Source organism: Thunnus albacares, chromosome 8, assembly GCF_914725855.1.
Source record: "Thunnus albacares chromosome 8, fThuAlb1.1, whole genome shotgun sequence".
NCBI classification, from domain to species: Eukaryota; Metazoa; Chordata; class Actinopteri; order Scombriformes; family Scombridae; genus Thunnus; species Thunnus albacares.
In genome coordinates, this window is record NC_058113.1 from 28,406,161 (window position 1) to 28,422,049 (window position 15,889).

The 15,889-nt window shown below is 38.7% G+C and overlaps 1 protein-coding gene across 1 annotated transcript; it reads left to right on the forward strand.

The window, feature by feature from the left end:
* Positions 1–1,382: 1,382 nt before the first annotated feature.
* si:dkey-256h2.1 (uncharacterized protein LOC337520 homolog) lies at positions 1,383–15,413 on the forward strand. The gene is made up of 12 exons (XM_044360030.1): positions 1,383–2,040; positions 4,712–4,851; positions 5,402–5,577; positions 7,511–7,671; positions 7,981–8,121; positions 8,720–8,841; positions 9,356–9,524; positions 9,730–9,875; positions 12,238–12,362; positions 12,460–12,586; positions 13,507–13,640; positions 15,198–15,413. Exons 1-12 carry the CDS (start codon positions 1,574–1,576, stop codon positions 15,315–15,317), a joined length of 2,028 nt encoding a protein of 675 aa, XP_044215965.1. The 5' UTR covers positions 1,383–1,573; the 3' UTR covers positions 15,318–15,413.
* The last annotated feature ends 476 nt before the right edge of the window (positions 15,414–15,889 follow it).

Here is a 15,889-nt window from a genome sequence, read left to right on the forward strand (position 1 = left end):
TGACCTTAATGCGCTTGGTTCATGGAAAGGTCACATTGGACTTTGAGTTTCTGAAATACTGTGATGGGCACTATATGGCTCAAAATGCTAGAGGATATGTGGTCGCTGTACAGGGTGATAAACCAACTCTGCATAGACAGTTAGGACTTTAACTGTCTCCAGTCAAAAATGTGTTTTTCTTCTCGTTCCTTCAGTTGGATATTTGAGCTTCACTGACCAGAATGATTTCTGTCCAGAGTTTGGTTGTTTTCATCTGTTTAAAGAAGAAAGTTTCTCTTTGGTCACAGAAAATCTGAGTTTAATGTACTTATGAGCATGTTTTGTGACATCACAACAATTTTGGAGCCAACTGGGGTCCAGTATGCAACTTACACAAGTGTGATGTGGAAACTTAAAGCCTCCAGTACACATATGGACTTGTAGGAGACATGTTTTGAAGTGTGAAATATTTGCATCTTCATAGATTCTGGACTTTTCAATGAGGGAGAAAGAGTAGATGACGTTTTAAGGATTTGTAAGGATGTGATTGAACTTTTTTTGTGGAAAAACCATGTCAGACACAATTTATTATCCAAAATGTCCAAAAATATCCAAATTATCTTTAAAATGTCAGAGCAAATCACTCAACCCAAGAGCAAAACTGACATTATGTCCCATTCAGAATGTAAAGAACGAGGAGAAAATTATACAAGTGATAAGTTCTCAAAATTGTATTTAGGCCTAATAAGTTCTTCAGTAAGGTTGTAACTAGGGATGCACGATATTATCGGCACGCCATCGGTATTGGCCGATAAAAGCTCTAAAATGAAATATCGGCATTGGCGAATTCTGCCGATTATGAGAGGCCGATAAACTGAAAACAGATTTGTGTATCAGAACTTTGTTTTTTCTTCTTTCATCTCCCATTAATCATCTCACAACTCCTCAGATTTATCTGGTGACCCTTTGGAGAGGCCCGACCCCCTAGGTTGGGAACCACTGGACTAAACTAGCTAACTGTACATAAAGTAGTTGAAACTAGCTCCACCTCCAGCAGCTACAACAGTAACATGCTGGTCTAATACTGATGCTTCACTATTAATAATCTAATGATGTCATATATAATAATATATCAGTCAGAGGGACCAAACCACTACTTTTACTGCAATACTTTAACTACATCAAGCTCATAATACTTATGTACTTTTACTTAATTAGGATTTTTTTATGCAGGACTTTTACCTGTAATAGAGTTTTGTTTTGTTTTTTTTGTTTTTTACATCGTTCGATACTTTTACTTAAATAAATGATCTGAATACTTTTTCCACCACTGCTGTTGATAGAGGAACCGAAACCAAAACCAGACCACAGGTTGGCTTTTTAATGCTTTCTGTCCCACTGGCGTCGCCGTAGCCGACAGTACGGCCCGCCTCCAACTCAAATACCTTGAGGTGAAGATTAGGAAGTCGGTAAACGCATTTAGTCAGAAAGCCTTGCAGTGTTGTGACCTTTTAATCAACATAAAAGGCGTTTAATAAATGCTCGGATTTTGCTTCTTGTGGTGAGTTCACGGTCACTCGCCGTCAGCGGGAAAATGGCTTTGCTACGTTCAAAGTCTTCGCTGTTGTGGTTCCTTGTTGTTGTGACTGTTCACGTGAGTGCAGCCGAACAGAGACCGATGCGGCGGATGACACTGGCCGAGGATGATGTGGTCTGGGAGTCCAAACGCAACACGTTCAGCTTGAGGTCCAGCAAAACCACCCATAGGGCAAATGCCGTCGGGCCTGAGCCGGGAGACGTCGCGGCCGCGTTCAGGGTCCCAACTCTGGATGGGGAGTTTATCTACCAGCCCGGTAATTTGAAGGGATCTCTGGTAATTCACGCCTTCACCAACAAGTCAGGGTTTCTGGAGTGCATGTGGAGCTCGGAGTCGTCCCTGTCCAGTCTAGTTCAGGACCTGCCCGACAGCACACATGTGCTCTTCCTGTCCCAGGACGACTCTGCTGTCAGTGATGCTCTCTGGATGCAGGAACAGGTGCAAAGGGCCGCCGTCACGCACAGGTGAGCAGAGAGAGACCCCTGCTTTAAAGGACGAGTTCATAATACAACGTAAAACAACAGTCAAGAGCCCAAATGAACATTGAAACATGTTTTTCTTGCTGTAATCATTCCTCCTGTTCATACTGACCATTAGAAGATCCCTTCATAATGCACTTACAATGTAAGTGATGGGGGACAAAATCTACAGTCCTTCTGTGCAAAAATGTATTTAAAAGTTTATTTGAAGCTAATATGAAGCTTCAGCGTCCAAATGAGTCAAATCAAATAGATATCTTTCAACATTACAGTCTTTTTAGTGCTAAAGTTCCTCTTTTTGTCACTATCCTTCCACCACAGCTCAATAAGGAAACACTGTCCAAGGAAACACAAAGAGGGAATTTGATGCTAAAAAGACTGTAAATGTGGCAGATATCTACTTGATATGACTAACTCAGTTTATCTGAAGCCGCATATAAGCTTCAGATAAACTTTTAAATACATTTTTGCACTAAATGACTGTGTGGACACACTGTGGATTTTGGCCTCCATCATTTACATTAAAAGCGTATTTGAGGAGGATCTTTTAATCACCAGTATGAACAGAAGGAATGATTACAGCGATGTTCATATGGACACCTGACTGTTGTTTTAAGACACACTTGAAAAATTGTGAACCTGTCCTTTAAAATGTCAAATATACCTTAGGCAAAGTGTTGACATATTACCAAATAAATATTACAACCTACAACTAATAAGGAGTTTGCATAGTCTCACCACAAGGTCTATTAGCAGCTGTTCTGGAGCTTTTGATCATATCACATGATCTTCCCCTGCAGATGGTTTTTCCAGTTGTCATGGAACTTCTTGTTAGCACTACTAATGGACCTTATAAAGTAGCTTGTTAATATATCCTTTAAAGTCAAGAGTTCAATCAAACAGTAGATCTTCAGCAACATGACAGACTGTAAACTAATCAATTCAAGTTTCCGCTGCAGAGATCGATCACAATAAGTTGGTTTTATTCTGTCATAAAACAACGAACTACACATGACACATTTTCTCCACATATTCACCAGGAAAACAAACTAACAAACAAAAGTGCACAGATTCAAAACATAAACATGAGCATAATGGGCAGGAATGCAAAACAAACAAACAATGGAAACGGCACATTAGCTGTGAAACAGAAGTTCAGTTCAGTCTTTACTGTCCAGCGCAGGAGGCTCGGCTCGCAGCGTGACAAAGAGCGACTCAGCATAAAAAAAGAAATATCAGTTAGAAAAAGTAACGCACAATAGCAGTAAAAACAATAAGTGATAACAATAAATAAAAACTAATAAAAACAGGTAAAAACAAGAAATAAGAAGTTTAAAAAATGTTGACGATACATCAGGGGTTTATAGACTTTTATAGCACTTTTCATACACAAGTGGGAATTCAGAGTATTAAATACAATAAAAAACATTCAGCATATGAGTTCTGAGAGTAAATATGAGTTTTAAAAGCAATAGGAGCAAACAAACAGAGTCCTAAAAAGGCCAAATAAGCTTCTAACATATCAAAGAGGAACAGTCTCAACACCCTTAACGGCAAAAACCAAACATAGAAAAACCACAGTGAGAAAGAGGAAGTTTTGTTTGTTATGGTTCATCAGAGTCAGAAACCAAAATCCTTTTCCAAGTATAACGACATTATTTTATCTACAGCTGACATCTTTCATCAGATTTCCTGCAGTGTGAGAGCCTGATCGGACTGAACTAAACTAGTGCCAGACATTTCTCAATGAATGTATTTGTTACATTTACAAGTTTGAGGGTATTTACAGTGAATTTACAGTTAAACTGACTGAGATTTAACACCAAACCAAATCAAAAACCTCAAAAATTTGGGTCCAGCAGTCAAATGTAGATGTACATCAAAAATGTCCAAAATGCTTCAAAACTGTCCTCTCACACTGTTGACAAACTACATTTATAAAACGGACGGTTCTGGTTCTTGATTGATGGTTGATGAGCCGCGTTCGAAGCCGTTATAAAATACCGCATTACAGTTTCAGTATTACGGCGCCAGTCGGTCACCTGTACAAATTGTTTCAAAATGTCAGATTTTGTTGTGAATTTTGATGTACTGGGTGGGCTAAACGTGGATGTGATGAACAGGAAAGAGGAGGAAGATTTTAAAAAAGAAAGGAGACACGTTGAAATGAATGAAAGAAATTGAAAAGATGGAAAAGTCAAGAAACGAAACTGGGACCATTAAACGCTGTGTGCTGAGAAACATCTGGCTAAACCAGGCTACTTCAACAACTGCACAATCAGTGGAGATAATCCAGATAATGTTAATAATCACCCCGATCTTTAAACACAGCCGACGAGCCTGATTAGCTTTCCACTGCATCTGAGTGTTTGTCGGCAACCAATCTGCTAAATGTTGCTGAAGAAGCAAATGAGCATTGCTTCAGCAGAAGAATGCTCATTTATCAATAAATTATTGCATTTTTTGTTGCTGTGTTTATTTTATTTAGTAACTTTTATAAAAGCAATAAGCTCCATGAGGCTGCAGTTTACAGTGATGTGAGAACAGCTGATGGGGTTTTAGGTGCCTTACGAGCCCCTTAGCTGCTCTAAAATCACTGCAAACCACAGCCTGTTGTCACTTATTGCTTAATTAACCACGCTGCACTTCTCTGCAGTAAGAAGGAGGTTCTGTCCAGGCTGCACTTCTCTCCGGTGCCGCTCTTCGCTCTGGGTAACTGGATCCCCAGTGTGCTTTACTACTGGAGCTGCATAGGACACAACTGTGGCTTCTCTCAGGCTGTTTTCACCTCGAAGGGTAAGAGAAACAGATGTAAAGTGTGAGATCTGTGACTTTCATTTAGGGCTGCAACTTATGATTATTTTGGTCATCGATTAATCTGTCGATTATTTTCTCGAGTAGTTGTTTGGTCCATAAAATGTCAGAAAATGTTAAAAAATGTTGATAATTGTTCCCAAAGCCCAAAGTGACGTCCTCAAATGTCTTGTTTTGTCCTGATTAACAGCCTACAACCCAAAGATATTCAGTTTACTGTCATAGAGAACTAAAGGAACCAGAAAATATCGACATTTGAGAAGCTGGAATCAGAAAATTTGGAAATTTTCTTCTTAAAAAAACTATTCAAAAAGATTAATCGATTATGAAAATAGTTGGCGATTAATTAAAACGGTCAGCAACTAATCGATACAGCTCTACTTCCATCAGTTGAACTTGCAAAGTAACACTTCTTCACCAAAATATACTGTATCAAGGCAGAATCAGTCACATTAAAGCCCCACTAGACAAGATTTTGTGCAGGAAACGCTCTTTGATTTTCTTTCGTAATGATCCTTTTTTCTTGCGGCAGGATGGAAGATGCCTGTGATTATCAAGAGACTGGATGCCAGATATGATTGGCTTATGGGGCACTGGGATCACAAGTCGTATCAGCTGATCGACGCAGGAGACGGGTGCAATGCGTCCCCCTCGGTGTCGGGTGCTGTGGCCTGGGTGTCTGAGGGCAACTGCTCCTTCTTCACTAAGGTCTGTTCACATCTCTGGTAATAATAAAGTGTGTTGCTTCTTGCTCTGATCACTACTTCCTGTTTTCACTGGTCTGACAATTCAATAAAAATAGAACAAAGTCTGTAAAAAGAGGCACTAAAAAAGAAATTAAAAAGGGAAACTATATTATATATACAAAGAATATACAGTTATATATATACAAACAAATATACCCACAAGTTTATTATAATCTGTGCAAAATAAATGTAATATTTAAGTTATAGTGCAAAGGTAGTGGGAGTGCAGGTAGTGCAAAGGTAATGGTATCCTTGAGGTTTAGCTAAATAATATCCTGCAAGGATTTACTTTTAAACCTGTTAATCTCACTTCATATAAAATGACACCAACAACTAATAATAACTGACCTTTATCAAAAGGATCAGCTCGACCGAACATCTGTGCTTCTGCTTATTAGTTTAAAAGAGTAAACGTTAAGTGTGGAAACTACAGATAGTTTTTATAAAAGTCCCTTTATCTCCCTGACATGTGGTAGAATTGACTGTAATTTATACACATAACACAATCATGTTTTAAGGGCTGCAACTACCACATCCTGTATTATTATCTATTAATCTGTTGATATTCTGTCGGTTAATCCCTAAACATCCACCCTTTTTATAGAATTTCACCTATTTGGCACCCAAATGGAAAAGCTTCTAACAGAAGAACTGTAAGGTCATGATGCATGTATTAGGCTTCATTTGACACGTGACAAGTTTGTTTAGCATGTTGCTAAAACACAAACAACACTACATCTGTTCAAATAAGGCTCAAAAAAGTGTTTTAGGTCCTCGTCTATAATGAGTCATATTTGAATAACAATCATTAAGACATGCTTTATGCCAGAACTGTGCAGAACACCATAAACCTTCTACATCTTGTCAACCTGTATAAAATCCCAGACCTCTAGGCCTAACCTTATGGGAGTTTTTAGTTTGTGGTGTCCCTGAACCTCTCCACTCATCTCCAATTAGCCAAATTGTGCCAACTGCTTTGACTCATTACTGCGTGATGCTGCCGCTTACAACTGGATTAAGCGGGTCACAGTGGAGGCGACTCGGTGGATTTTAAAAGGTTAATCGATTTAATGTTTTAGTCTATAAAATGTCAGAAATGCATTTGAAACTGTTTCAACCTGGAGAAGTGGCTCAAAGATTATTCAGATCTGATATCAACAATGAAAACTTCTCTGAATGTTTCTCATATCAGTGAGACTTATTTCATTATTTTAATTACTTCATTTATTTGTATTTTTCTCAGTTGTTTTTAGAGCTTTTTTTGATACCTTGACTGCTGTCTGAAACATTATGAAAGTGAGATCCTGAAAGCATGATATACATACTACCTCATGTATGTTGATGCTTTGCTGTCCACTGTGAATGTCTGAAGTACAACTGAAAAACAAGAAATTGCTTGATAAATGACTTTAATCCAAAGTTTTGTTGACTAACTTAAAGTTGATTTGGCAGAATTTAATTCAACTACATATCAAGTTATATAACCTTCGAATAATAAATTATCTTTAGCACAGTTTAAAGGTGTGGAAACTGTGACAGTTTTATAAATCTTGGTCATCGTTCTGTTCAAAACGCTCCCGACTCCCATCAATGAGAGGATTTTGATCTCACTTTTGGTAACTGATGAACCATTAAAGTCATTTATCAAGCAAAAACACTGACTTTATAGACTATAACTATTAATCTAAAGAGTAATCAGCTGATTTATAATAATAATGATGATGATAAATGTGCTTTTAAAGAAGATTTAAAGCACTACAATTAGGCAGTAAAATCAGACAATTACAATAAAACCAAATTAAATGGAATAAATGAGTTTGAGTTTCTATTCTGTGTTTGGAATCAGGCAGAATTGACTTTAATTGATCCCCGTTCGTTGCTGCGTCTCCCACCAGGTGCAGAGCATGGCCAAATCCAATGCCTCCGGTGTCCTCGTCTACGCCCTCGCCGGTAACCCTATCCAGGACATGAACTGCGTCGGGAGCGAATGTTACACGCCGCTGGGCATCCCCGCTGCCATGGTGCACCTGGAGCCTTCAGTCGCCCAGGCACTCCGGTAAGACACCGGCTCACAAGAAGGATTAAGAGCCTCCTCGCTCTGATGCTTTATGATCCACAGATATACAATAGATTAACTGTCCTCTTTAAAAGTTAGAGATTGTTTCCAAAATATTACATAACCACTGCAGAGCAACAATATTATTGCCTGAAATTGCATCAGTCTTCAAAGAACAGATGATCTGGGGAAATTTAAGGATTTAAGCCCATTAAGAACACGATGATCTCTGAGTTTTGCACTGCACTTTATAAAAACGTTGCCTTTTTTTTCATGTTTCCCATCTAATTATGGTGTTTTTCTCTGTAGGTCTGGGCAGATGGTGAACGTGTCCTTCCAGACCACCCCGTCCCCAAACTTCTTCATCAGTGTAGACCGAGAGGGGGCGCTGGCTGAGATGGGATGCTTCCTCTACCCTACGTTCAGCTTCTTCAACTGGCAGGCACAGTGGTGAGAACAGAGACGGAGGTCTGGTGGGACTGTCATCTAACCAAGACTGAACATTTTAAGCTTTACAGAGATCGATCTGTTGCAGGGTTGTTGTACTGGATGGTATTATATTGTACAGGTGTATCTAATCAACTGGTAACTCAGTGTGTGTTATGATAAACAACAACACTGCTTCATTTCTGTTGTTCCCTTTTTCACTTCTCTTTGGCTCTCAGTAAATGTTCACAGTATATTCTTGGTAAGATGTGATCCTTAAGTCTACAAGTGCCATAGACCAGCACTCAGGATGGTGTCGGGGATTCCCTGAAGGGAAGTATGGAGGGGAAGTCCAACACTGAATGTCTGTTAAAATAGTGGAACTATGAACTGTAGGCAAATATCAATGTAAAGCCAAAAACCGTACAAACAACAATTAGATTTTCAGAAAAAGTCCCTTTTATCCATGAATCTTACATTGTCTGATGCTACAGAATATCAAGTTTAGTATAATATGCATCACTTTTTCACTGTGATAAAAGATACAGATGTAAACCTGCGGCATTTGACAAATTAAAAACAAAGTTTACAAAGTTTATCTGTGACTTTGTCTCTGTCTCAGGTTTGATTTCTACGCGGATCTCTGGACCAAACTTCAAAGTCCTGCCAAAGTTGTTTCTGTCTTCGACAAAGTCCAAATGCAGGGGGACAAAGGAGCCGTGGCTACAGTCGACCTGCCGCTAGGTAACTTCAATATGTGTGAAATATGGATGCGGTTTTAATTGACATTCAAAACTGACAAGTATTCAGTGATTAGCATCGCAATTGTTTTGATGTCCTAATGGAGCAGCTGCCAAAACTGACTAACTTTCCACTGACGTCCAGGTGGATTAAATTATCTGGGGCTCTTCAAGGAAAAGTGTCCAACTATACTTTTTCAATAGCAGGAAACCAATAAATGTGCAAAGAAAGAAGGTTTTACAGACTCTTTTCAGTGTAGCTGTAGTACGAGATGAACAGGAAACAGATTTAACCCTGATAATATACTCATCATTTCATCAGATTCCTCTACTCAAAGCAACCATTACCCTGTTCTGCAAAACAACATTAACACAGAGAGTTCAGGGAGTCCTGCATCAGAACCACAGTGTGAATTTTCTCCCTAAATAGCCAAACATACAGTTAATTTATCAGGACACCAGCCGTGTTCAGCAGCATCTCAGTGATACTAACATCTGGACATCATGTCTCTCTGCAGGCTTGTTGGACTTTAACACACTGGAGCTGGACGCGTCCCTGTCATGTCCCGGCAGGGGAGACTGGTCCTGCGCTCCGTGGGATCACACGGTGCAGCTGTTCGTCTGCTGCGATCACCTCAGTCCGTACTGCAACATGGAGCTGGGCCGATGGATCACCGCCTTCCACAGGTAAGAGGTACACGAGATCATCAAGCTAATGAATGTATGGTAGTAATATGGTGGAATTAAACACAACCATGTTGCAGAGCCTGTTTCCCAGGTCATATTTAAAAGGATTTAAATGTAAATGTGCCTCTCTGAAGCTCTGTCTGGTTATAAGATTCATCGTTTTATTTTAGCTGATGTGTTTGTGTCGTGTGTGTTGTTTCCGTAGAGGTACCGGGCGCTGGCTGACAGACGTGTCCCCTCTCATCCCCCTGCTGGACAGCAACAAATGCACCTTCACCATGAAGACGGTGCCTTGGGCAAAGCCGTGGATTGTCTCCCTCAACCTGAGATTCAACCTCAGGAATCAGACAGGTATAAAGTGTGATGACTGAACATTTATTCACTCCACAGATGGAAAACTGTGAAGCCTGACTGAGGGGTGAAGGACCAATATACTGTGAGAGGATAGAAATCTGTCAAGTCAGAGATTTTTCTTTAGACTTTTTCACTTTTTTTACTGTTATATTTATTCATTGTTATTTTTAAATGTATATGTCAAACATGCAAAACATAATAATTTTTTCATAGTAGCGAGCTTGAAAGTCCTCAAAAATATACCATCTTTTTCTTCTCACAACTTAGGTTACATACAGTTTGGAAATAAACCAAAAAAAGTATAACTTGGGGCACAAAAGAAGTTCATAATTATGATTAATGATTAATGATTTTGTTGTTTATGCCCATGTGTGTCTGTCCCTTTAATATCTATATCATATCATCTATATATACCTATATCAATGTTGGGCTCCGTTCTTCATACGTGGATAACAGAGGTATCCAGATTAGAGGGTTGATGACTGACACGAGTCTGGACTTTTTTGGTTGTTCGAAGCTGTCTTATAATTCATCTAGACCTGTTGTCATAGCAACAAGTCCTGAAGTTCCAAGTGATGAAAGACTGTTGATATAATTATGATTTGTACATGATGATGATACTTATACATGATAAAATATACAATAAAATTAATTAAGTTTATACACTTAAAACAAAGTTCAAATTCAGTTATAATATCTAATCATTTATCAGTGATGAAAGTAGAATATTGTTTAGCACAATGTAGAAACAAACTAACAGCAGTAACAATACAGGAACACACATAAAATCAGATTTACAGTATGTCCATGAGTTTGTTGCCCCAGTGCATGCTGGGAGGATTCACACACACACATACACACACACATCTACCTCATGTAACTGTAATCGCATGATCAGCAATTAGCCAGTCATATGAGTGCTGATCATGTTAGCCTGAATTCGTTAAGCCACATTTGAAGAACAGGGCACTGGACTGAATAATTAGATTTACAGAGTTTTTTTTTGTCTCAATGAAACAAAATACCTCAAATTTTCAGGCACTTCATCGCCAAAAACAGACTTTGCCATCTGGTTCTTGATATTACAATCAATATAAAATAATATGTACCATGATAGAGGAGTTTATACAGATAATCAACCCTCAGCAGGTAGGATCGTTGCACTGATTAGCGGTGTTATGATTCACTAAGTTCATAATTTGACTCGACACATTACAGCGATGTCACAAAAAAGTCAATACAGCAGAAAAAATAGAGAACGAGCCTCATATTTCTATTTTAAATCAGCATCAAAGTGAAGTATAATCTCATTTTATCAATCAGAGCAATCAAGTGTGTCACATATTCTCAACAAAATGTTGTAAATTGTTCCTCTAGTTCATCACACATGGTGAGTGAAGAGGCTCGTAATGAACAACACAAGATAATATTTAGGAGAAACCGCGGGTGCACAGATCCGAACTGTCCCACTGTGAGAATGAAGACTTACGACTGAAATCATCATCATGAAAGCATCTTTCAAAAGCAGAGAGAACAGGGATCTCTCAGCAGGAAGGAACAATCTGTCTGTCGATGGTTACGGGAAGAGATTCTCTAGAAATGATGACAAAGCTTTTAGCACCAGGAAATACTTCGACCTTGTTTGTATGATTATGGCACAGAAGGAACGAACCGAAGCCTGTCGGTTATGATTAGAAACCAGTTGCTGTCATGTGCTGTAGATTTTATAAAGTTGTTATTCTGATAATTGAGTTTGGCTGTTCAGCCACCCAGTTTTGACAATGCTTGACTTGTTCTCACTGTTTTCACTCACAAAAAACAAAATGTACGTGTTTACTTGTTAAATGTTCTCCAAAATTTGCAACAAACTTGAACATCATAGAAATGTTTTTGCATCATCTGATCCATGTGTGTTACACCACACATGAAGCCAGATATGAGATGAAAGTCTGATCTGAACAGAAATATTATTTTAGTAGCTTCACAAGCACGTGATAGACTATTTAATCATTTTCATTATTTAATATTATTATAAAATAATTGTGTAACAACACAAGTATGAAATAACTGGAACAATTTAATTAGTAGTTTTAAAATGTATTATTATGTTTTGCATGTTGTAGTGCAACTAATATTTATTTTCATTATAAATTAAAATTATTTCTGTGATAAACTGATTTATCCGTTTGGTTCATGGTGAAAAACACTATTTCATCACCAAAATTGTTGGTTTCCAAGGATACGACTTTGTTTTTTTTCTATAAAATGACATCAAAACAGTTGCCGTTGATGACATTTATTTCATTTATTGTTTGTAACTATCATGTGAACAGTTTTCCGTCACTCTGTCCTATTGCAGGTAACGGCGTAGACGAGCTCCACCCCTTCAGAGTGACATCACTGTACAACGGGGGAACCTTCGACAAAAACTACAACAAGCAATTCCATCCGATCAAATTCTCCGTCCCGACGTCGACCAAAAAGGCAACAGATGAGACGCTGATGACTAAACATTTGTAGTCCTTTTCCTGTCTCTGTCTGTGTCTCAGCGGCGTCTGAGCGGCTGTGTGTTTGTTTTCAGGTGGAGCTGTACGCCGTCATCACGGGTCACGGCAGCGATGAGTACGGCTGCGGGGAGTTTTGTGTCACCTCTCATCACTTCTTGATCAACTCTGCTTATAATAACACTCTCACATTCGATACCGCAGGTGAGGAATGTCTTTTAAGGAATATTTACTGAAGGTTGTTGTCAAAATCGCACTTCACGTTAGAATAGAATTATACTGGAGACGATATGGACGAGAAAGTCTTTAAAGTGCTCAGAAAAATGAATGATAATGGCAATTAATGATATGATCAAAAGCTCCAGAACAGACACTAAACGGACCTTGAGGTGAGATTGTTTTGCCAGGTCAAGAATGAACTTTTAGACTCAACATTTAGGTGATTAGAAGTTTGTTTTCATCTCTTGTTTTTGTTAAAAGGTAAAAAAGGATATTATGAACTTGAAAGTGACTTTTGTGGGGCAAAAATCTCATCTTAATCAATAACCTGATATGCTTCACCTTCAGATCCATGCATAGTAAATTTGCGGTTTGCTTTTAATGTTCAAGTGACAAGTTGAGCATCAAGTTTAATCCTGAACTTTGTCGGTAAAATGTATCTTTGTAGGCTGACTTGTGCACATGTTGGTGCATTTCCTGTTGTCCTTGTTTGTAAACAGGGCTGCAACTAATGATTAATAACTAATAATTTATTTGTTCAGTTAATAAATTAAATTAAATGCAAGTTTAGAAAATAGTAAAAAAAAATGCTTGTTTTGATTCAATTTCTATTGATATAAAATGGATAAAAGCAGCAAATCCTTACATTTTATAAATGCATTTTTGCTTGATAATTGACTTGGATGTTTAGTTATTTACCAAAAGTGTTGATGATGAATTTTCTTTCTCTTTTTCTGACTTGACTTACTGATTTTCTCTGGCGTTCACCCCCAGTTAGCCAGAATAAAAACCAGCAGCGCCTTGAAGCCTGAGGACTGGATGGGAGCGACTGATTGAAGGGTCATTTCCTGTATTGATTGTCATATTTCTTTATCTTTTCGGGGGTCATGGTGGTGAACCATCAGGAACAGCTCTGGGCTGCGCCATGCGGGTAAAAGAGGGTGCGGTGCCGAACGAATACGGCACGTGGCTGTATGGGCGAGGAGGCTGGTGTGATGGACTACAGGTCGACCCCTGGAGGACTGATATCACCAAACAGGTCTGTCCCTCGACCCCAAACCTTATCATCTGATTCACTATAGCTGTTGTTTAAGGCTGCACTAATCGTTATTTTTGTATTAACAACAATTTAAAAGGGACATATCGTGCTTTTTGTGATTTCCTGTTATTTATATGCTGTTATGATTTCAGATTTCTATGTTAAACATGGTCACAGTTCCACAACTTGAGTTAAACATATGTTAAATTCTCCCTGCAAGTCAAATTTTGGATCGGATTCTGGCCCAAATATGTTCGGACGTATTTGAGAAGTTTCTATTTTAGGTAAAGAACAAAAAAAAGAAGTGAAATCCGACTACTACTGTTTGTTTACGTAGCCTCCTGAGCTGGCAGTAGTCTACCAACAGACAGCTTCTGGGAGCTAACCAATCAGAACAGAGTGGACTCATCAGGAGGCGGGGCCTTAAAGAGACAGGAGCTAAAACAGCCTGTTTCAGACAGAGGCTGAACTGAGGGGCTGCATAAAGGGCCAGAATGAGATAAATAAGGAGTTTCTTTAACTGTAACTCAAGCAGATATTCAAGTAGAGCTTCAAAATATAAATATAGACCTGGAAATGTGCATAATATGTCCCCTTTAAATGAAAATGTGTAACGTGAAAGAGGTCTCTCCTAACACCAGCTCTGCAGTTCCCTGTTTTAGCATCTTGTTTTGGTTTCACGGCGTATAACTTTACTGTTTTGGTTCACTCATCAACCTCGTTTCCACCTATAAACCGACTGTCCGCTACCTGCCAGATACCAAACAGCAGACAGACTTTTTAGCCACCAGCTGGTCAAAACAGAGCCAGATATTTCCTTCAGGGGTTGGTGGAGACCAAAACAGAGCTAAAGGGAGATTGATGATGATGATAACAGTACTAGAATAAATCTCCACCCTTCATCAGTTCCACCATAGTGTGATTTAACCACCAGTTTTCAACAACACAAGAGTTTCTCTGTTTGGGATTTTTTTTAAATTCAGCAGCACTTATGGAATATGAGGTCATGATGCAAATTAATTTTTATTTGCCAAACACATACTCAGGGTTACTGAGGACACATTTAGAAGACAGCAAGCCTCTGTTCCCTTCAGTAGATTTACAGGAACATGCTGCAGTGCAGTAAAACATTTGAGTGAAGTAAGCCTATTAGAATTAAGGAGCACCTAATTATTCTGAAGTGAGTTATTGACCATAAAGGCTCCTGATATAATTACGTTCCTGACGGCAGCACTTTCATGTTCTCAGCCATCATGTGCGGCACAGTCTGGAGTTTAGATTTCCTCAAGGATTTAATGGTCAAATACACTAAACTACTTGTAGCACATAATAATGACAGATTCAGGATTTTCAGTGTTTACTGCTACATTTAATAGAACTAATATGAGATTCACCTTCGCAGATCAGACAATCTACATCTTTTCGTCCACTCGCACATTTCGGATCTTTGTCAGGATTTGTTTGGAAAAGATGTGAGATAGAAACATTACTTCTTTGGATTTATTGGGTGTTATTAACAGTGTGTGGATCCTTTTTTCTGCTTCTGTCCTCTTTCAGTTGAGCAGTGTTGACTCCAATACCATTATCTACTTCGGCTTGTTCGACGGGCAGGATCCTAATCCATCTCGGGAGCCCGGATGCATCACCATGTCTTCTTTTCTTGTCTTCTACAAATGATGATCCCTCCATGTGTAAATGATGAGCGATTAATGAATGTGATACATGCTGAATGTACAATCAAATCAGAGATTAAATTTCTATTTTCTTACTGTTTTCCGTGACTTCTCTCATCACTCTTGCAGCCTGTTTCATTAGGTTACATAGACGAGAAGCGTCAATTAGTCTTGAAAATAATAAAAGAGCACGACTGGCCATTTGCATTTCTCAAGATGTTACCCCGAAGTCAAGACGAAGCTAAGTAGGCACTGACTTTTGAGCCTCGACCTGAAGATGCATTGTTCAGAAACATCCTCTCCTCGCTAATTACATGTAATCATTTCCAACTAGAAACTTTCAGGTGAAGGAAACGTCTCTCGGTGAGTCATCTTCCTGTTGTGCTTCAACTTCCAACAACACAAGCTCTGCTTCTCACTGGCTTTTTGTTCTTTTTCTTTTATTTGCTAAACCTTTGGTTTAGTGATGACGCACAACAACAACAACAATATCTGCTTAAATTATTATTTTAAGAGAAAACCCCATGTGAACGTGACCAAATACAATCACAGCACTGTTTTCCTTTGTGTGTGTGT

What these genes read in the sequence shown, in the direction of transcription:
- si:dkey-256h2.1 (XM_044360030.1), top strand. Translation starts at nt 1,574, where the DNA reads ATGGCTTTGCTACGTTCAAAGTCTTCGCTGTTGTGGTTCCTTGTTGTT. An exon ending in TTCAACTGGCAGGCACAGTG is followed by an intron (nt 8,122 to 8,719) that starts GTGAGAACAGAG and finishes TCTCTGTCTCAG; the next exon opens with GTTTGATTTCTACGCGGATC. An exon ending in TGGATCACCGCCTTCCACAG is followed by an intron (nt 9,525 to 9,729) that starts GTAAGAGGTACA and finishes TTGTTTCCGTAG; the next exon opens with AGGTACCGGGCGCTGGCTGA.